The sequence below is a fragment of the Myotis nattereri genome (genome assembly GCF_964212035.1).
Source record: "Myotis nattereri genome assembly, chromosome: 1".
NCBI lineage: Eukaryota > Metazoa > Chordata > Mammalia > Chiroptera > Vespertilionidae > Myotis > Myotis nattereri.
Window position 1 is genome coordinate 111,328,906 of NC_138075.1, and position 22,685 is coordinate 111,351,590.

A 22,685-nucleotide genomic window follows, 5' to 3' on the forward strand; every position below is an offset into this window, starting at 1 on the left:
GATAGAAAACATAAAGCAGTTAGAAATGAAGAATACACTAACTGAAATGAAGAATATATTAAAGGGAAGCAACAGTAGAGTAGAAGAAGCAGAGAATCAAATCAGCAATTTGGAGGATAAAGTAGCAGAAAACACCCAATCAGAATAGCAAAAAGAAAACAAGAACTTAAAAAATTAGGATAGTTTAAGGGACCTCTGGGACAACATCAAATGTATCAACATCCACAGCAGAGAGGTCCCAGAAGGAAAAGAGAGGAAGCAATGACAGAAAAAATTCCCTAACTGGAGAAGGAAATAGACATACAAGACTAGGAAGCACAGAGAGTCCCAAAAAAGATAAACCCAAATAGGCCGACACCAAAGCCCATCATAATTAAAATCCCAAAGGTTAAAGACAAAGAGAAAATCTTAAGAGCAGCAAGAAAAAAAACAGAGAGTTACTTACAAGGGAGCTTCCATAAGTCTGTCAGCTGATTTCTCAACAGAAACTTTGCAGGCCTGAAGGAATTGGCACAAAATATTCAAAGTGATGAAAAACAAGAACCTAAAACTAAGATTACTCTACCCAGCAAAGCTATCACTTAGAATCAAAGGATAAAGAGCTTCCCAGACAAGAAAAGCTAACAGAGTTCATCACCACCAAACCAATATTACATGAAATATTAAAGGGCCTTCATGAAGAAAAAAAGATCAAAAGTATGAATGATAAGCCCTAGCCAGTTTTTCTCAGTGGTTAGAGCATCAGCCTGCGGACTGAAGGTCACAGATTCAATTCCAGTCAAGGGCATGTACCTTGGTTGCAGACTCCATCCCCAGTCCCCATCAGAGTGAGTGCAGGAGACAACCAATTGATGTGTCTCTCTCACTTGATGTTTCTCTCTGTTTTTCTCCTCCTCCCTTCCACTCTCTCTAAAAAAATCAATGGAAAAAATTTCCTTAGGAGAAGATTAACAACAAAAAGCATGAATAATAATATGGCAATAACTACATATCTATCAACAATTACTTTAAATATAAATGTATTAAATGCTTCAATGGTAAGACATAGGGTGGCTGAATAGATAAGAAAACAAGACCCTCGTCCTGGCTGGTGAGCTCAGTGGTTAGAGCATTGGCCCATGTCCCAAAGGGTTGCAGATTCGATCCCCATTCCCGGTCAAGGCACATGTCTCTCTCACATCGATGTTTTTTTTTCTCTCTCTCCCTCTCCCTCCCTCCATCCTACCCTCTCTAAAATTCAATGGGAAAAATATCCTCAGGTGAGGATTAACACACACAAAAAAAAGAAACAAAAGAAAAAAAGACGCTTATATATGCTGCCTACAAGAAACTTACGTCAGATCAAAAGAAACACAAACACACACTGAAAAGAGAGATGGAATAAGATATTTCATGAAAATGGAATTGAAATAAAAAAGCTGGGGTAGCAATACTTATACCAGACAAAATAGACATTAAAACAAAGGCTATAACAAAAGACAAAGAAGGACCCAGCAATTCCACTTTTGGGTATTTATCCGAAGAGACTGAAAACACTAATTCAAAAAGACATATGCACCCCTATGTTCATTGCAGCATTATTAGCAACTAGGGGCCCAGTGCACAAATTAGTGCACCTTGAAAGGAACTGTGGCCCTTGAGGCTGCAGTGGGCATAGGGGTGGGTCTTTGCCCGTCCTCTGCGCCCCCACCCGGCCCCTCCCATGGTGGATCTTAGTCCCCTGTCTGCCAGCAGCCCTGCTCCCGCCGCTGCCACTCCCACACGCTGAGGACGCAGAGCAATTGGGGCCAGCATCAGCAGTGGGTGCAAGCAGGGCCAGTGCTGTCAGTGTATGCAAGTGGCGGCTGCTGCCCGGATCGGGGGAGCAGGGGGAGGTGGAGAACCCCTCAGGGGCAATCAGGGCCTGCAGCCACCACTCGCACCTGCTGATGGTGCCCAGCGATTGGGACTGGTGCTGGGCGCCAGCTGCGGGTGCAAGCGGGGCCATCGCTGGCATCAGGTGCAAGCAGCGGCTGCCAGCCCCAATTGCCCCTCAGGAGCAGGGGGAGGTGGAGAAGCCCTGAGGGGCAATCAGGGCCGGCAGCCACCACTTGCACCCGCTGACGACGCCCAGTGATCAGGGCTAGTGCCGGTAGCGGGTGCGAACAACAGCTCCAACGCTGGCAGCAGGTGCGAGCAGGGCCAGTACTGGTAGCAGGTGTGAGCACCAGGCAGGACCATGGAGTGTGGGAGCAAAGAATTTTCAGTAACCACCAGAGGCTCGCCCCGATGACAGCAACTGGTGCCCCGCCTTGGTCTGATGCCTCTGCTCACCTGCTCCACCATCCTGCTGCGGCTGATACCCACCATATTCCACACTCTGCTGCCTGCTGCTGTCACTCACCATGTTCTGCATGTGCCCCCTGGTGGTTAGCACACGTCATAGCGACCAGTTGTTCAGTTGTTCTGTCGTTCGGTCTATTTGAATACTAGCCTTTTATTATATGGGATAGTTAAGATATGGAAGCAACCTAAGTGTCCATCAATAGATGAATGGATAAAGAAGTGGTACATACATACAATGAACTATGACTCAGCCATAAAAATGAATGAAATCTTAACATTTGTGACAACATGGATGGACCTAGAAAGTATTATTCTAAGTGAAATAACTCAGAGGAAGACAAATACCACATGATTTCACTTACATGTGGAATCTAAAAAACAAAATCAACGAACATGCAAAACACAGACTCATAGATAGAAACAGACATTTTGATGGTTGCAGATGGTAGGGGGTTTGGAAGGCTGGGTGTGAAAGAGGAAGGGATAAAGAAGTACAAATTAGTAATCACAAAATAGTCACGGGGATGTAAAATACATAATAGGGAATACAGCCAATAATATTGTAATAAATTTATGGTGTTAGAAGTGTACTAGATTTATGGGGTTGATCACCTTATAAGTTATATTAATGTCTAATCACTATGTTGTACACCTGAAACTATTATGATATTGTATATCAACTGTAATTGAAAAACTAAAAATTACTCTAAAAAATAAAATTTAAAAAAATGATAAAGAGCCTGACATACAAAGAGCCACATAGAGGCAATAGCAGGTGCGAAGGCCCTGAGTCAAGGTCCAGGTTACTATGTGATAATATCAGGAAGCTGTCGGTGTGGCCACAGCATTTGGATGGGAGAGTTTTGTGGGCCTGAAAGGAATTTAGGGAAGTATAACTGTCATTATTTGCAGATGACACATTACTGTATATAGAAAACCTTAAAGATCCCACACACAAAAACTACTAAAACTGAAAAATAAATTCTGCAAAGTAGCAGGATACAAAATATCCAGAAATCAGTTGCATTTTTGTACACCAATAATGAACTATCAGAAAGAAAAACTAAGAAAACAATTTCATTCAAAATTGCTCCAAAAAGAATAAAATACCTAGGAATAAATTTAATCAAGGATGTAAAAGACCTGTACTCAAAAAATTATAACACACTGAAGAACAAAATTGAAGAAGACACAAATACCAGTAAGTGGAAGCATATACCATGTTCATGGATAGGAAGAATTAACATCATTAAAAAGTCCATACAACCCAAGCAATCTACAGATTCAATGCAATTCCTATCAAGATACCAATGGCATATTTCACAGAACTAAAACAAATATTCCAAAAACTTATATGGAACCACAAAAGACCTCAAATTGCCACAGCAATCTTGAGAAAAAAGAACAAAGTTAGAGCAATCTCGCTACCTGATATCAAACTATACAAGACCAAAGTAATCAAAACAGTATGGTATTGGCATATTGATCAATGGAACAGAATAGAGAGCCCAAAAATAAACCCATGCCTTTAGTCAATTAATATTTTACAAAAGAGGCAAAAACATACAGTGGGGTAAAGATAGTCAATTCAATAAATGGTGCTGGGAATATTGGACAGATGTGTGCAAAAAATGAAACTAGACCACTTTCTGACACTATAACAAGAATAAACTCTAAATGCATTAAAAATGTAAATGTTAGGTTCCAAACCATAAATATCCTAGAAGAAAACATAGGCAGTAAAATCTCAGTCATTTCTTATAACAATATTTTTTCTGATATATCTCTTCGGGCAAGGGAAACAAAAGAAACACTAAACAAATGGGACTACATCAAACTAAAAAGTTTGTGCACAGCAAAAGAAACCATCAAAATAAAAAGACAACCCACTGAATGGAGAACATATTCGTCCATACATCCGATAAGGGCTTAATATCCAAAATTTAGAAGGAACTTATACTAATAAAACTCAACCGCCCCCCCCCCCAAAAAAAGAAAAAATCCAATTAAGAATGGGCAAAGGACCTGAATAGACAATTCTCTGAAGAAAACATACAAATGACTAATGGATATATGAAAGCATGCTCAATAATACTAATCATCAGAGAAGTGCAAATTAAAACCATAATGAGATATCATCTCTGCACCTGTCATGTGGAGAAAAGGGAATGTAGCCCTAACGGGTTTGGCTCAGTGGATAGAGCATCAGCCTGCGGACTCAAGGGTCCCAGGTTCGATTCCAGTTAAGGGCATGTACCTTGGTTGCGAGCACATCCCCAGTGAGGGGTGTGCAAGAGGCAGCTGATCGATGTTTCTCTCTCATCGATGTTGCTAACTATCCCTCTCCCTTCCTCTCTGAAAAAAATCAATAAAATATATTTTAAAAAGAAAAAAGAAAAGAAAAGGGAATGTAGATTGGTGCAGCCACTGTGGAAAGCAGTATGCAGTTTCCTCAAAAACTTAAAAATGGACCCAGTGATTCCACTTCTGGAAATATATCCAAAGAAACCCAAAACACTAATTCGAAAGAATATATGCACCCCTGTGTTCATTGCAGCATTATTTACAATAGCCAAGATTTGGAAGCAGCCCAAGTGCCCATCAGTAGATGAGTAGATAAAAAAGCTGTGGTACATTTACACAATGGAATGCTACTCAGTTGAAGAAATAAGGAAATCTTGCCTTTTTCGATAGCATGGATGGACCTGGAGAGTATTATGCTAAGTGAAATAAGCCAATCAGAGAAAGTTAAGTACCATATAATTTCACTTACATGTGGAATCTAATGAGCAAAATAAACTTAAAATGTGGAGGCTGACTCATGGATACAGAGAACATACTGACAGCTATCGGAGGGGAGGGAGTTGGAGACTGGGTGAGAAGGGTGAAAGGATTAAGGAAAGAAAAAAAGAGAAAGGCTCACAGACAGAGAACAATAAGGTGATTGCCAGAGGGAAGGGGGTTGAGGAGAGGTAGAAGAAGGGAAAGGCGGAATAAATGGTGATGGAAGGAGACTTGACTTGGGGTGGTAAACACACAGTACAGTATACAGATGATGTATTGTAGAATTGTATACCTGAAACCTGTATAATTTTATTAACCAATGTCACCCCAATAAATTCAATTTAAAGATATACAAAGAAATAAAATAGTATGGTAATGGAAAATAAGAACATTTTATGGAAAGTAGGAGGTATCATAATCAGTGCGCTGAGATCTCTCCCTGCAACCCCAGGTGCCCCAGGCCAGCTCTGCTACTGGAGACCAACTGGACCAGGGTGCCCTTCTTACAGGCATTTGAGGAATGAAAGCAGCAGTGGGCAGAGATGCCTCTTTGTGACCACTAGATGGTGCCAGACACTAAGCTTTGTCTTTGTCCATGGTGGAAGAAGGTGGTCCCTCAGAGCAGAGGTACTGATTAGGATTTGAAATATAAGGTGAGAATATTGTTATGAAAGTAGTTGCCACTGTTGAATACCAACTCTGTGCCAAACAACACTGTGGGAATATTTGCATCATTTATTCAACATAGTGAATGAGCATCTATTATGTGGCTGGCACCAATCCTCTTCTTAGAGCAGAGAAAGCAAACATACAATATGTCAAGTGGAGATAAATGCCAGAAGCATGAAGTAAGGTCAGGGATGGGGAGGGATGTGCTGTTTTATACAAGGTAGCCAGGAAAGCCTTGCTGAGGAGGTGACATTTGACTTATTAGTGCTCACAATGCCATTTTATAGAAGGGGAAATCGAGGCTGAGAAATGTAAAATAAGTTGCCTACTGGATCCTGGAGGTGGAAATGAGCATGGACAGGGGACAGGGGAGATTGGGAAGAGGTTCAATAACCCCTCCCCATCCCTGCTAGACAGAGAGGCTCCACAAAACCATTGGTGGGAGTGGGAGCCCCTCCCCCACCTCCAGCCCTAAAACCACACCCCTCACCTGTGAAGAAGAACCACAGCATTCCTAGGGTAGTGGCCACACGCACACCTGTGCCAAGGCTGCCCATCTTCTTCTGAGGCAACTGACAGCTGGGCTCTCGGTGGCGGAAGGCTTCCCCTGCCTGTGAGGAAGAGGAATTGAAGCCTTTGTCCCAAAAGGTCCTCCCCAGGCATACTCACCCGTCTCCCCTGGACCAGCCTGGGGCAAGGTTGCAACTGCCAGCTGAGAGGCCCTTCCTCCCACACCCGCACAAGGCTCTCTGCTGAGGGGATTTTCGAGAGCTGCTGGCAGGAACTGAGTCACTGGAGAGGCTAAACCTGGAGAGGTGGCTGTGACCCAGCCTTCCAGAACAAAAATGCAAATATCAGGAAGAGGAGGCAAGTAGAGGCAAGGTCAGCCTGCTCAGGGCAAGGACGTACTCAGATCAGCATGGGGAGAGGAGCTGAGGTTGGAGCCAGGCTTAGACACAGACTAAGAGGCCTGGCCTTTACCTTGAAGGCAGCTGGGAGCCAACAGAGATTCTGGAATTGAGGAAAGGATATGGTCCTACCTTGCTTCATAACCATTACTCTGCAGGCATCTGCAGGACAGAAGAGACAAAGTAGATCTGGGTGAAAGAGACAGAACTGGAGGATGTGGGGACAGAGAAAGGGAGCAGTGAGGGGCCCACGGTTTTGTGTCCGTGACGGGTGGGGTACTCACTGAGACAGAGGCGGGTTCAGTGCAGGGCATGTGATGTTAGCATGGTTTGTGCAGAAACTTCCAGGAGCAAGTTCTAGGAGGCAGCTGGGTGTATGAGTGTGAAGCCCAGAGAGAGGGAGCATTTGCTAGTTTCCTAGGTATAGGCTGAGTGACCAAGACAATCAGAAACAGAAGAGGCTGACCTCTTGGGGCTGACCCCCAAGACTGGAGGCAGGACTGAGTGAGAGGTAGGTCTGTGGCCTCAGCAGGGACCCCAGACCTCCCTGGGTTCAGCTCTGCTCCCAATCTTGGCTGTGCCCAAGGTGTCTGACTTGGGCAGGCTGCTCGAACCTTGTCTCTGTGTCCCACGCTGCTGCCTGATTGCTCCTGCCAAGCCACGTAGCCAGTGTAGGCTATCCAACATGATTGCCAAGCCTATAAACAATTCACGTTCTCATAGCCCCCAGGGGAAACAGGCTGACCTGCTTGATCCCATTTTGTAAAAGAAAAAATTAAAGCCCAGATAAATGATTGACATATTAATATGATGTAATTTGACAGTTAGAACACCTGAGAAGTATTTGGGTTCCCAACCACAACTTTCTGCCCTTCCACGGAGCAAATCTCTACATTAGCATCAGCTCCAGTCACAGGCAGCTGGTTTCAACCCTTCTAATCCCAGCCAAGAACCCCACCCCCCCACCCCCACATACCCAGAAGCGGGGCTTGAGGGAGTCGCTCAGGCTGACCGGGTGCATCCTGCCAGCCCCCTTCCCAGCTGTCCGCAGTGGGGAAGCCCTGAGCAACCACTTCCTTCCCAGAGGCTTCCGGTCCAAACCTGGTGGCTCAAAGCCACCTGCTGGTCAGCAGTCTCTCCTCACCCTCCCCCACCCCGCATTCATAAAGGCATCCTTGGCAAGCACCACATCCTGCCTACAAGGGCCACCGCGGCCCTCAGAAAAAGCCAGCACGCAGCACTGGGACTAAGGATGAAGATGCTTCCAGATTCCGAGTCTCCCTTCCTCACTTTCACCCCCAGACAAACCGAGGCCTGTCTGTTCTTCCTGGGCCCTTCCCTCACCCTCTCCCTGCTGCTCTTGCCTACAGTCTCCTACCCTGACTCTATGGCAACCCTCCTTACTGTCCCTGCTATCTCCACTCCGCCCCCAACGATAACCCCACTCTCTACAGTGCTTCCTCTTAGGGCAACACATGAACCTGCTCATGTCCTTCTCCGCTCAAGAGTCCCCCATGGCTCCCCATTTACTATCAAAGTTAACCCACATCCCCTGCCCAACGTTCAAGACCTTTCTTAATGACTGCCACCTCTGTATAGCAAGTTAATTTCTGCCACTAGGGTTTTACTCCCCAGCGTGTCGTGGAAATGCCTGCCACCTCTGTGAATGTGGGGGATCCGGGAGCACCTGTCTCCGGACCAGGCCTATCAGGACTCCCCAAGGACCCAGCTGTCCTTCCCTCCAGTGGAAGAATGAGGGGATCCCAGGGGCTTGTTCCCTTTGATTCCTTTCCTAGACTCTGGACCCAGGAAAACTCCAAATTTTGTGGATAACCCTGGGAAGAAGCCTGAGAGCCCAGAACTGAGGAGACCAGAGAGTTCTGCAGCCCCCAGTGGCTCTACCACAGCAGCTGCCCCCCCCCACCCCCCACCCCCCAAGAGCAGAGGGCAGAAAGGAAAAACAAACCTAGAAGCCTGCCCGGGAACAGAAAGCCAATCACCACGTTCTGACAGGAGCAGCCCTGCCCAGTACTTACTAGTAGAGCCCCTCTCCAGACCAAGGGCCTCCGGCTGCTTTCATTTGTAGGGCCCGGCCCACCTTCTCTAAAAGGGGAATTCTCACCCCCCAGGTGAGACCTGCCCTGCAATATATGCCACCCCTCCCCCACCCCCACCTCCTTCCAGTGAGTCACCAGCCAGCCATTCCTCCCTCCTCCTGCTCCTCCCGTCCCTTCCCAGTCCTGGCTGAATGTAGGAACTCCAAGCTCTGCCAGGAAAGACCAGAGTGCCTGGGCTTTCTGAAAGAAGCAGGAGTTAGGGCCCAGGCCACCTTTAGCCTGAGAGTACAGCAGGCACATCCAACTCCCTACGTGGAGCCACAGGGAAGCTCCTGAGAAATGACCCAAGATGTGACCCCCATAAAACCAAAAACAACAAGGGCTGAGACTGGGTTCTATATCAAGATGCCCTGGGCTTGGGGGTGCCCAAGAGGGGCCCCTTACCCCAACCAATGCTACTAGCAGCTGCCCTTATTCTCCAGCCTCCTCCCAACCCTTGCAGGGGGTGCTTGGGCAGCACTTCCCACAAAGAAGTGAAGAAGGGTCAAGCAATATATCCAGTGTCAAATCTATGCGAACCGGCATGGTACAGATACACTGCTTCTAAACATAGCAGTTAAGCCAAGGCAAGCTGCACACCTAGACTGCCCACTGCTTCAGCCAGTCTTTTCTTTTTTTTCTTAAGCCAGTTTGAACTAAGTTTCTATTACCTGCCATTGAAGGAGTCCTTGGATATGCACTCATTCATGTACTCCATAATGCATTTAACTATTAGGCAGGTGCTAGGGCAGAGAGATGACTAAAATCAAGGAGCCTGCATTCCAATAGGGAATCACTGCAGTTCACTGTACTAAAGATGCAGTGAGGGTCACCTGGAGGCACCTCAGAGGCATGATAATCCTGAGTCCTGAAAAATGATTAGTACCCCCCACCCCCAATAGACAGACTGGGGAATGTGGCTCCTCCCCAGCCCGAGTCCTCCTGGCACTGCCTGTCTGCCTCTCAGCTGAACTCTTTGAAGAGGTAGAAAGTTTGAGGTTCTAGTCCTAGTTCTGACAGTTCACTGGGCAGTCTTCAAGGTGACTTCCCGCTCTGAGCTCAGTGTTCCCATCCATAAATGAAGAGCTTTGCTGGATGCTATCAGAACTTCATTAGTGTGTTTAGCCTTTGTGTACTTGTTGAGGTTAGCCAGTTAGGGGCCATGCAGGTCACATTGAAATGCACAAAATCACTATGACAGAAATGACAAGTTTTCCTCTTACACCTAATCTTTTCTTCTTCTGTAGAATTTTTAGTTAGGCACATGGCCGATCAGCTAAAAACTACATATACCAGCCTGCCTTGCAGCTAGCTGTGGTCATATGACCATTTTCTAGCTAATAGGATGTGAGAGCCACTGATGTGTACAACTTCTGGGTCATGCCCTTAAAGAGAAGGCATATAGCCTCTCTTTTCTCTTCCCCCTTCCCACTGGCTGGAACACAGATGTGGGGCCATGCTGCCAAAAGCAGCTCCCTAGGGACTGCAGAGCAGCAAGACAGAAGGCTCCTGCAGGGCTTAGTATCAGCCCTGGACTACCCCAACTGTCACATGGGTGAGAAATAAGCATCTATTCTAGCATAAGTCACTGTTGTTTTAGGTCTTTCTTACAGCACCTGAAGTAACTAATTCAGGGAGCCATCCCTCCTTTACTTTCCTTCCTTCTCTCTCCACTCTGCTTACCCCATGAAAACTGCCACTGCTCAGAGCAGCAAAAGAAGCCACATATAATATAGGTATTTCAAAATAAGAACTGGACACTATCTCATTAGAGTCACGTTGATGCCTGGCCCAAATTTGAATTTCAAAGGTAGACATGATGGGCTTGTTTGTATGGGAGGGAAGGGCTAAAAGAGTAATGTGTACTGAAGGCTTGAACAAATAGGCAGGTGGCACACATAATAAGATAGGGATACCTGGAAAGGAAGCATGTAGAGGGGAAAGAACAGTTCCTAGTGGGCTTGAGCTATGGATCATCCATGCCAGAATGTCTGATGGACTCCTGAACACAGAGAGCCGGAGCTCAGAACAGACAGGGACAAGGAAGCCATCCATGCATTGGTGGTCACAAAGCCAAAGTTGGAATCAATGATTAAAAAAGACAACAGTGTGCCCAGCTGCCAGCCCCTTTCTCGCGCCTCTGTACCTTCGCACTCCCACACCTCTGCACCTCCTACCGGACTCAATGTGCTTTTCTCTTTCCTTCTAGTTGTAGAATTTCCACTCAGCCAGCCTTCCCATGGTTCTGGATGTTATTCGTTTTGTCTTTTAGTTGTAGTTTTGATGTGGTTGTGCGCGGCAGCAAGTTCAGGTGTTTACCTGTGCCGCCATCTTGGGTGTCTCGGTATGAAGTTCTTATCTGTGGGTTGTGCATGCCTGTAAATAGTGTATATAAGAATGTCTCTGTTGATGTTTTGTGTCTCCTTATTGTTTGGTTTAATTTATTTAAAGATGGGGCATGTCCCGCTTTGGGGGGCCCAACTGCTTGTGGCAGGGATTGCAGGAACTTCCCAGCAGCTGCCAAGAGCTCTTAATCTTGAGGACCCTTCCTGCCCTCCCTCTCAGGGCATCAACAGCCAGAAACTCTTAGCTAGTGAGAGTTCTTGTCTCTCTACCTGTAATGTAACTTGGTCACTGGGGTTCTTTGCTTGCTTTCTTATCTTGGGGGACTTAGTTTGCTCTTCACCATTTTATAAACATAAGGAATCCTCACTCTGTTGTTTGGGCTTTGTGCCACTCAGAACGCATTTGCTGTGCTGGGTTAGTGTGAGATAAGATTCTAAGGCTAATGTCCCAGTCCACCCTTTTGAAAGTACTCATTCATTTACTGTAGGGGTTTCTGTTTGTTTTTGAGATCTCTTCTTATATGCAAGATTTCATATTCTTAGTCTACTCAGAAAAAAATATGGTAAATAAAACCTTCTAATCCCCCTCCCCCCAAGTCTTTTTCCTAGGAGGACCAGGCCTGCAGAAGTGCCCTCCAGCAGGCTGTGGAAATTGGGCCACTCCCATTTGATAAAGAAAAATAAAATAAAATAGTACTTTCACATTAAAGCCACTGAAGGCTGGTGAGTTATCCTTGTTACAAATTTGCCAAGAAAATGCCTTTAATTGGCTTTAAAATAAAAAAATTGTTAAGACAAAATAAATATAACTAAAATGAAGGGTATATGATAAAGCTTTTTCAGTGATATATGCCTAAACATAGTTTTCCAACGTCTTTGATAACTTAAAATTTTTGGAGTTTTCTGGGTTGAATAGTAAAAAATTATTAAATATCTAGGTATTTTGAAATAACAGTGTTGGGTCTGATCAAATAATTAAATCGATACCCTTCCTCTGGGAACTGACCTTTAGGCCACTTCACAATGGACATTCCCTTTCACTTAGATCACATTCCATTTCGCTAAGACCATTATCCTTCCCCTCTGGACCGTCCTAGGATGCAGAACCACCCAGAGAATTCTCCACCCAGAAAAAGTCCTCCTAGACTCCTTTAAAATCTCTGACTCCCTGTCTTTGGATTCTGGCGCCATTTGGGGGCTCAGCCCATCTGGTATCGAGATGACCTAATACATTTATAATCCCTTACTACTTTGGCCTTGTGTGTTCCTCCTTCAGTGACCCTAAAATTTGGTGCTGAAGCCTGGGAGGGTTCCACAGGGAAGGGGAGCCATCGTCCTGGCTTCGGTCACCCCATGTTTGCTACTCGGAAAGCAGTAGGCAGCAGCAGCTCGTCCTGGGCTTACCTCCAAATCCTACTTGGGTGACTCAATTGCCGGCCTCGATTAGACCTCCCCTCCCTCCCTTATGGACCCTCCCAGACCAGCCAAGGAGGACGCTAGATCGGGAACCTCTTCTTCTCCATTGCTGACCCTCCATCCCACACCGGCCAATCTTCTCTAGGTGAGTAACCTCCCACAATTTCCCTCATCTCGAGTTTTGACCCCTCACTCTCACTGACTTCTCGAAAGTCTCTCATCTCCAAAGTCCTAGCGCTAGGCCAGAAGGCTCCTCAGCCATTCAGCCTTAGGCCCTTCTGCACTGAGGACGCCCAGTGCGGAGGGTCACCCCTCGATTCTCGCGGTGGTTTGTTTAGCGGCAGGGACGCCTCTCCTAAGTGGTCACCTTTGGACTGTGGTCCGTCACTCACCCTTCCCCTCGTGGGCCACGCCACACTCCCTCTGCACACTCACGGGGGAGATCACACCCAAGCACTGCATTTTCTTTTGTAACACTTTTTGGTCACAAAATAAACTAGATGGTAAGTCTCAATGGCCTGAAAATGGCACTTTCAATTTTAACACATTATGTAATTTAGGTAATTTCTGTTACCACAAGGGAAATGGTCAGAAATTCCCTACCTCCAGTCCTATTTACCCTACAGTCTCAACTCTCTCTGTGTCAGTTCTGCTCTACCCATCAGATTCTACTCCTTCACACAAAACATCATACCCCTAACACTTCTGATTCTGAATCTACTTTTGACCCAGCAGACCACCAATCTCCACTCACTTATGCATCCCCTCCCTGATCTGCAGTAGATTCCCATAACCCAGACCCTCCTAATCAGCAACCATCTTCTCCCCCAGCCCCTGAGAGCCCAAATACCGAGAATGCAAGCTCCAAAACAGTCTTTTCCCACCTAACACTCACTCTTGGGCCACTCAAAGACTGCCTTCCTCAACAGTCTACCCCTTCTATTCCTGAGCCCATTCTACCCGAGGAAGGTAGCAGGAACTGAGGGGATAGTCTGAGTCCATGTTCCATTTTCTACGTCCGACCTCACACAGATTGCGAGGCATCTCGGGTCTTTTTCCATAGACCCCACCACCTTTACTAAGGAATTTGAATACCTGACCCAGTCCTATGACCTGATCTGGCATGACATCTATGCCATCCTGTCCTCCTCTCTCACCCTAGAGGAGAAGGAGCGCATTTGGCTAGCAGCTCAGGACCATGCTGATGCCCTCCATAGACAAGATTCTGTGGCCAATCTGGTTGACACTAGCACAGTCCCTCAAACTAACCCAAGGTAGGATTTGTCAGGTTAATTCTCCAGGCACCAGCTCCATAGCCATATTGCTGGACTCAAAAAGGCTGCCCATAAGATAGTCAACTATGACAAACTTAATAAAATCACTCAGGGCCCTGATAAAAAAAACCCAGCTCTCTTCCTCTTGCCTCATGGAGGCCTTATAGAAACTTACCACCTTAAACCACACCTCCCCAGAGGGAACCCTTCTTCTGAACATCCATTTTATATCCCAACCAGCCCCAACAGACGCCACAAACTTCAAAAAATAGACATAGGTCCACAAAACCCTCAAAAAGACCTCATTAACCTGGCCTTTAAGGTCTTTAATAATAGAGATGAGGAGACCCAAATCCAAAACCAAAGATGAGATCAGGCCAAGACTGAGGCCCAGAGGAGGCCTTCCAGCTCCTAGCTATTGCTCTCACAAACCCTAAATGAAGTGCCGGTCCTCCAACCAAGGGTAAGTCAGGGGCTAAGCCTCCTCCAGGCCCATGCTTCAAATGCAACAAGGAAGGACACTGGGCCAAGTCCTGCCCAAACCCAAGGTTCGGAAGGGAAGGCCACTGGAAATCAGACTAGTCTGGCCCCTCCAGGTCAGACCTCAGCCAATCCAGCAAGGCCGCCCTCTGAATCTGGTTTGGGGCTCCCTGATCTCCTGGGGTCTGGCCACCGAGGACTGAAGCTGCCCAGGCCCCGACAAGCCCCTACAGACTTACATCACCAGGACAGAACCTCGGGTAATGATTGTGGTGGCAGGTAAGCCAATCTCCTTTTTAACTGACTCTGTGGCTACTTACTCTGTCCTCCCAAATTTGCTGGGACCCTTGTCCCACCCTCAGGCTCTATTATGGGGGTTGACGGATGAATCCCACAGCCATTAGCCACCTCACCTCTGCACTGCATCTTACTAGACACCCCCTTTATCCACTCTTTTCTTGTTCTACCTCAATGCCTGACCATGCATCCCCTCATAATGCTCAGTTGTCCTGAACCACAGTCACCTACCTCAGTTTCACTCTCACCCCACAAAGTCCAGCCATTACCTTAGAATGTAAACACGTTATCTCCTCCATGACATTCCCCTCCTCTTAACAAGAAATACTTTCTTTTCTCGGGCCTGCTGGGTACTTTTGCCTCTGGGTTCCCAACTTTAGTCTTCTTGCAAAGCTCCTCTATGGCAGGGCAAAGGGATCCCTCACTGAACCTTTAGATCAGCGGTTCTCAACCTGTGGGTTGCGACCCCTTTGGGGGTCAAACGACCCTTTCACAGGGGTCGCCTAAGACCATCGGAAAACACATATATAATTACATATTGTTTTTGTGATTAATTGCCGGGAGCCGGTCCATCCTTGCTGTTTCAAAGGACCTGGCATATATGGCATACTGTTCTTAAAATGTTTGCTCACCTTCTTGGCACTATGTGTTTTAACCAAGGTCTCTGAGAAAGGTTGTTTCCCCAGGTAGGGATTTTCCCCTGAAGTTAGGGAGGGAATAAAATCCCTTAACTAAGTGCCAGGTGGGTAATTAATCACTTTAACTATGAATAATCATGCTTAAGCTACATAATCTTTACTCCCTGGAATGGAGATAAGAAACGCCCTAACCTTTGAAATAGAGATTGATAGGATTGGAATCAACTGGTATAAATACAGATGTAAGAAGACAGAACCAAGAGAGACAGAAATTGGCACAGAACCTACACAGAACGTTCTCTAGAGACAGAAGAACTTCGCTGGAGAGAACATGGCAAAAGATCCTGGACAGAAACTGGCCTCAGAACCTAGAGACAGAACCTAGTGAGAGAACATGGCAAAAGATCCTGGACTGAACCTGACTACAGAGATTGGCAAGAGAACCTGACTAGAACCTGGTGACAGAACCTGGCTGGAGAACCTAGTGAGGGAGCATGGCTGCAGAACCTAGCGAGGGAACATGGCTACAGATCCTGGCTGGAGATCCTGACCAAACCCTGACAAGAGAACACGGCTATGATGATCAACTGAACACTGTCTCCGTGTCCTTCCTTCTTCGCCGACTCCGTCTACGCCTTTGGGGATCCCTGGACCCGCTGGGGTTGGACCCCAGCAATTAATCACTATGCTTTAATTATGTTCAATTTGTAACAATGAAATTGGGGGTCACCACAACATGAGGAACTGTATGTATTAAAGGGTCGTGGCATTAGGAAGGTTGAGAACCACTGCTTTAGATCCCAAGGCCAGCATTTTATCCCTTTAATGCTCTGAAAACTGCTCTCACCTCAGCGCCTTCTCACCTCCACCTTTCCAAAAAACAGTTTCTTTACTGCAAAACTGAAAATGCTTACTTAACAGTCCTGCCACTATCAGAGTTGAACTCATTATCACCAAAACCTTAACATGTTATCTCTATGGGAAAATGTGGCAGTTTTAAATCCAAGGGGCTGGAGGCCTGGGAACAGGCTGTGGACCTGCTTCCTCTTCCCCCTGCCTTTCATGCAGCCCCATATGCCTACACATACTTTTCAAAGTCGTTGGTCATTTAAAGGCTATGGAACATTGCTGGGTTAAATGATAAACATCTAAATATTTTAAAATAACATGAAATACTGGCACATTGATTGCTAGACAAGTTTTAAATTTGCCTGCTCTTAGCTTTTATTACAGATGGTCTCTTGTACTTTGTTGAAGGTATATTTTCTTGAAAGTAAGAATGTGTTTCATAAATGTAAATGCTGGTTGTTTACTTTTGGGCTAACGCTGGTTATTTGTGAATCAGTAGAAAGGTTTGTGAAAATTGTAGAAAAGTTTGTCCAGTGAGTCAGGACCTGATCACCCCTGCTGTCCGAAGGGACCCCTTCTCTCCTAGTAAGCTAAAGCAGCCCCAGCCAGGCTCTCTCCTGTCTAGATCAGAGTCTAGATTTTCTTTATTTCCACCACTCATTCACAGTCCTGACACTATCATTGGAAGCCTCAACAGGTCTTCCTGCTTGGAATTTAGGAACCTCTCTCCCCTTTTCTAGCCTTCTTAAGAGTCATACACTGCAAAGGACACCAAGTCAGGAATGATTCCATAACACAGGGAGATAACAAAGCAGGCCAGGAGGCCAAGGCAGCAGCTCAGAGGAAGCCTCCATCTCCCCAACTCTTAGCTATACCCCATCTAACACCCAAATACACTCCAGAGGAACTTCAGCCCCTATTAGCTCTTGGGGCCACTTAGGAAATCCATGGTTAAAATTTCAGGGAAAATATATCCTTCCCCAGGGACAGGCCCATGATATCTTACAGGCCATGTCCTAGCCTAGCCTCCCTACTGCAAGATATCACCAAAACCTGTTCTACTTGTTACTTACTATCTCCCCAAGGACTGGTTAAATTAAACCTCCTTCTTTCCCCACTCATCAGGCTAGGGGCCAAATCCCTGGACAAGACTGGCAAATTGACTTCAATCAAATATCTCTTAACCCTTGTAGATGCCTTCTCAGGCTGGGTAGAAGCCATTCCCCACTATGTCCGACCCACCTCATTACAATCAGATAATAGACCTGCTTTCATATCTCAAATGACTCAACAGGTCCCCTCCACTCTGAACATCCAGTGGAACTTACACCCCTACCAGCCCCAATCTTCAGGCAAGGTAGAAAAGGCGAATTCCTTAATTAAGTCTCACCTAACTAAATTAACTGTCAAAACTAAAGAACCTTGGAGTACTCTCCTACCTCTAGCCCTTATGTGCATCAGGGCAACCCCCCGTGCACCCTCCTTTCTTAGTCCCTTTGAACTCATGTATGGAAGACCCTTCTTATTAGGAAACTTCCCTTCCACAGAGACCCCTCTAGAAGATTATGTCTCTTAAATCTCATCCAACAATTACTGAGAAAACATGATGATCGACTTTTTACGGGAGACTCCCCGCCGCCCCCCCTCCCCACCCCATTCCTCTACAGTCAGGGGACCAGGTCCTCCTAAAGGAAATGCATTCGTCAAACAATTTACATGGCAAGGCCCTTATCATGTACTCCTAACTACCCCAATTGTGCTAAACTATTGGGCATACCCCATGGTTCCACCTTTCCAGATTAAAACCCGTCCCAGGAATACCTCTATCACATGAGCTGGAGTCCCCTAAGTATCACATCCACCAGATCAGGCCCACCAGATTCCACCTTACCCGCATCCCAGAAGAAGAGGATGAATCAGTGAGCAACCCTGCATGTGTCCCCTGTGCACTGACCCCAATAACTCTGACCTCCTTGCAAGCCCACCTTCTCTCCTAATACAAACCATCCAGGTCCTAGCTACTGCCCCCTCTCCCTTTGCATCAGGACTCTCACCTTTCTATGGGGCTCCCTTCTACAAGGGGACTTCAATTACCCATGGGGAAAGTTTTCCTTCTTTCTAGATCCAGAACATATCCTTTGCCTGCCTGGGGACGATCCCAACTCTGGAAGTGGGGATTAGCTCTCCTTCCCATCCTATCCCAACCCTCCTCCCCTACTCCCGTAAGGAACTTTCTCACCTCCACTCATCTAGAACGAATGCTTAATCTTACCCATTCCCTCCTAAACCAGACCAATCCAACCTTTGCCAGGAATTGCTGGCTCTGACTTTTCCTCTCCTCTTCAGTGTATACCACCACCCCTATACCAATCAAAAGACGGGATCAGGCAAAAATCACTCTAGCTCAGCCGTGGGCAAACTACGGCCCACGGGCCGGATCCAGCCCGTTTGAAATGAATAAAACTAAAAAAAAAAAAAAAAGACCGTACCCTTTTATGTAATGATGTTTACTTTGAATTTATATTAGTTTACACAAACACTCCATCCATGCTTTTGTTCCGGCCCTCCGGTCCAGTTTAAGAACCCATTGTGGCCCTCGAGTCAAAAAGTTTGCCCACCCCTGCTCTAGCTTATAAAAAGGAAAAGGGAACTATATTTCTCGAAAAGGCAGACACCCTTCTAGGTAATTATCCTACAGCCCAGGCAAATGAAGCCTCCCTTCTTTTCCACACTTATACAGTGGGGCCTTGACTTACGAGTGTCCCGACTAACGAGTTTTTCGAGATACGAGCAGTCTCGTCACTGCTTTGAGTTGGGAGCTAAAATTCGCTTACGAGCCAGCTTCAGATACCCCACCACTAGTTGGCGCAGCGAACGTCACAGTGAACGCCACAACATCAGCCCAGCATCATGTGTCTCACTCGTTCACTTTAAGATTTGACATACGAGTAATTTAAGTTATGAGCTCCGTCACGGAACGAATTAAACTCGTAAGTCAAGGCCCCACTGTATTCAATCTCTTGCTAAGGCAGCTCCTTCCTCCATCCCACTCACAGGTCCTATCACTGTACACACCCCACTAATTGCCTAAGACCCTTTATGCTTTACAAGGTCACAGGGCAATACAACAATAGGCCATCTCCCATCATCAGCTTGCAACACCACAGTCAATCTAGAACTACTGAACAGCCATTGGTCCCAATGGGTTGACTACCAGGTCTCCCCAGAAGCCAATGGTTATTTCCTACAGCCGGTCCATTTTACTTCTTATCCAACCATCCAGGCCCAAGGCTTCAACTGCTCCTTTCCTTCCCATTCTCTCTTCCCTTGGATATCAGCCCATTCTAGCATTTGCACCCACTGTCACTGCAATAGGATCTCAAGCACTCATCTGTTATCCCTTATCAGTAGCACCATGGTGACTACCCTCGGGTTTTGAAGTGTGGAACTGGGAAAAGGAACCTCATACCCTTTGGTCCATCTCTTGTCTCTGCACCTTTCAGCTCATCTCCATGATAAGGGATTTTTCTTCCTCTGTGGGGAAATCACCTACATTTGCTCCAACCACTGGACAGGAACTTGTACTTTCATCTATCTCTCACCCAATGTAGATGTAGCCCCCAATAATCAGTCTTTACCAGTCCCTGTAACCCATCATATATGACACAAAAGGGCAGTCCAGATAATCCCTCTCCTCATAACACTCTGAATCACAGCAGGTGTTGGGACTGGCATAGGGGGCTTAACTACTACTCAATCATATTTTAAAATCCTGCCTCAGGACCTACAAAAAAGCTCTGGATGCCTAACAAGGGGCAAAACTGGGAAAATGAGAACCTCACCCCCAGGGTAACCTATCCTCCTCTTTCCTATCACTAGTCAGGCAACTTGGGTCCCTGATCTTTTCTTCCCTAAAGACAACATCTGGGCCTCAGTTGTATTCCAGCTCCAGGCCCAGAAAAGCAGCAAAACCAGACAAGTGATGTTGTGGCAGCGTCAGGACCAGATTTTACCTCCCAAGTCACTCAACAGGTCTGCTTTCAAGCCTTCACCAACCAGTCTCTTAGGGAAATCATGCTAAAACCCCTCACTCCAACCAGGAGGAATCTATACAGTGTTCCAGCTGACTACAATCAAAGTCATCCCCCTATGATCTCGACATCCTCCCTCAGCAAGAAGTAACTACGGAAGATATGACTTTGTCCCTATTCCATAAAACAAAAAGGCTAGAATATTAGGTCTGGTCAAGTAATTGAATCAATACCCCCTCCCCTGGGAACTGACCTTTAAGCCACTTCACAATAGACATTCCCTTTCACTTAGACCACATTCCATTTCCCTAAGACCACATTACACTTGCTAAGACCTTTATCCTTCCCCTCTGGGCCTTCCTAGGATCCAGACCTGCCCAGAGAATTCTCCGCCGGAAAAAAACCCTCCTAGAGTCCTTTAAAATCTCTGACTCCCCAATTTTGGGTGCTGGCACTATATGGGGGCTCAGCCCATCTGGTATCCAGGGACCTAATAAGTTTATAATCTCTTACCACTTTGGTCTTGCGCATTCTTCCTTTGGCTACTCTAACAAGCAGGACACTGAAATATTCATCTGAGTTTGCCTCATATGGAGAATCTAGAGGATGGATTTGAATCTGTTAATGAAGAAGTCTTGTATTTTATTTGAAATAACTCTTTAAAATATGAACGTATTGCTAATCTGAGGAACGTTACTTACATGTCACCTAAAATTAGGGCTTCTAAGGGTTAAGAATTCTAACTAATTGGAAAGAAATTATGATTTTGGTGTAATAGAAGGCACAAGGCATAGAACGGTTTGTGAAAGTTGTAGAATGTAAAGAAAAATGTTAAAAGAAAGTTATATAAATGACACAGGCCAGTAAACCAGGAATAGGGAAACTGAGATGATTAAACAGCAATTTGGAGCCATCCAGTAAATCCTATCTTCCCTAAAACAAGGATACTTAAGAATAAATTATTTGCATTTTGCCAGAGGGTAAGTAGCTTATATCAAGCTACTCAGGGAGACAGATAGCAAAAACCCAATTAGCGTAATTTGCTGACCACACCCAAGGACAAATGAAGTTAGAGAATAAACCTCAGGAAAATGTTCTTCTTAAGGTATATGGGGCCGAAACCGGTTTGGCTCAGTGGATAGAGCGTCGGCCTGCGGACTGAAAGGTCACAGGTTCGATTCCGATCAAGGGCATGTACCTGGGTTGCGGGCACATCCCCAGTAGGAGATGTGCAGGAGGCGGCTGATCGATGTTTCTCTCCCATCGATGTTTCTAACTATCTCTCTCTCCCTTCCTCTCTGTAAAAAAATCAATAAAATAATATTAAAAAAAAAAGTACATGGGAAGCTTTGTCAAATAAAGAAATAACTATATTATGCTTTCATTTATAACTCTAATTTTTATTCTGGAATATTGTTTTTCAGGAAGGACAAAATTGCATGTCATCTACATCATAATCAAATCCATAACCATGTCATTTTAGAGACAGTGACTTTTTTTATAATGCATTTGAAAAAAAATGTTAAATCTTCTGAGGGATCCATGGAAAGGATTCTGACATTTTCAAATCATGCCCTTCGAACTGGATGAAAATTATTAGAACTCCTAGAGTATCTGGATTTATAAAAGTACTGGCAGGGAAAATCAGGAGAAACAAAAATTGATTATGAGACTGAATGAACTGTATATGCATACAGGGTTTTTGGTTGATTACTTCCCATCCACCCACCCTCCCCTGCCTTCCTTCTGAGATTCTGCACTCTGTTCCATGCTTCCACGTCCCTAGGTCGACTCAGTTTATTTTGTTACTTACATTCCACATATGAGTGAGATCATGTGATACTTGTCTTTCTCCGACTGACTTATTTCACTTAGCACAATACTCTCCAGGTCCTGCCATGCTGTCTCAAAGGGTAAGAGATTCCTTTTTACTGCTGCATAGTATTCCATTGTATAAATGTCCCACAGCTTTTTTATCCACTCATCTACTGATGGGCACTTGGGCTGTTTCCAGATCCAAGCTATTATAAATTGTGCTGCTATGAACATGGGGGTGCATACATTCTTTCTGATTGGTGCTTTGGGTTTCTTAGGATATATTCCTAGAAGTGGGGTCACTGGGTCAAATGGCAGCTCCATATTTAATTTTTTGAGGAAATTCCATGCTGTTTTCCATAATGGCTGCACCAGTCTGTATTCCCACCAGCAGTGTACTAGGGTTCCCTTTTCTCCACATCCTCACCAGCACTTGTCATTTGTTGATTTGTTGATAGTAGCCATTCTGACAGGTGTGAGGTGATACCTCATTGTTGTTTTAATTTGCATCTCTCTGATGATCAGTGACTTTGAGCATTTTTTCATATGTCTCTTGGCCATCTGTATGTTCAGTATCTATTTAGGTCCTTTGCCCATCTTTTAATTGGATTGTCTTCCTTTTGTTAAGTTGCATGAGTTCCTTATATATTTTGGATATTAACCCTTTATCAGATGTGTCATTGTCAGATATGTTCTCCCACACAGTGGGCTCCCTTTTCGTTTTGTTGATGGTTTCTTTTGCTGTGCAGAGCTTTTTA

General features: G+C 45.5%; 1 protein-coding gene across 1 annotated transcript in view; it reads right to left on the reverse strand.

The window, feature by feature from the left end:
- The window catches only part of CD276 (CD276 molecule), a 64,349-nt gene that overhangs the window by 12,317 nt on the left and 29,347 nt on the right, over positions 1 to 22,685 (reverse strand). The window contains exon 2 of the mRNA XM_081084891.1: positions 6,269 to 6,389. Coding sequence (XP_080941017.1) covers positions 6,269 to 6,335 — 67 coding nt within the window. The 5' untranslated portion in view covers positions 6,336 to 6,389. The remainder of the gene's footprint in view (positions 1 to 6,268; positions 6,390 to 22,685) is intronic.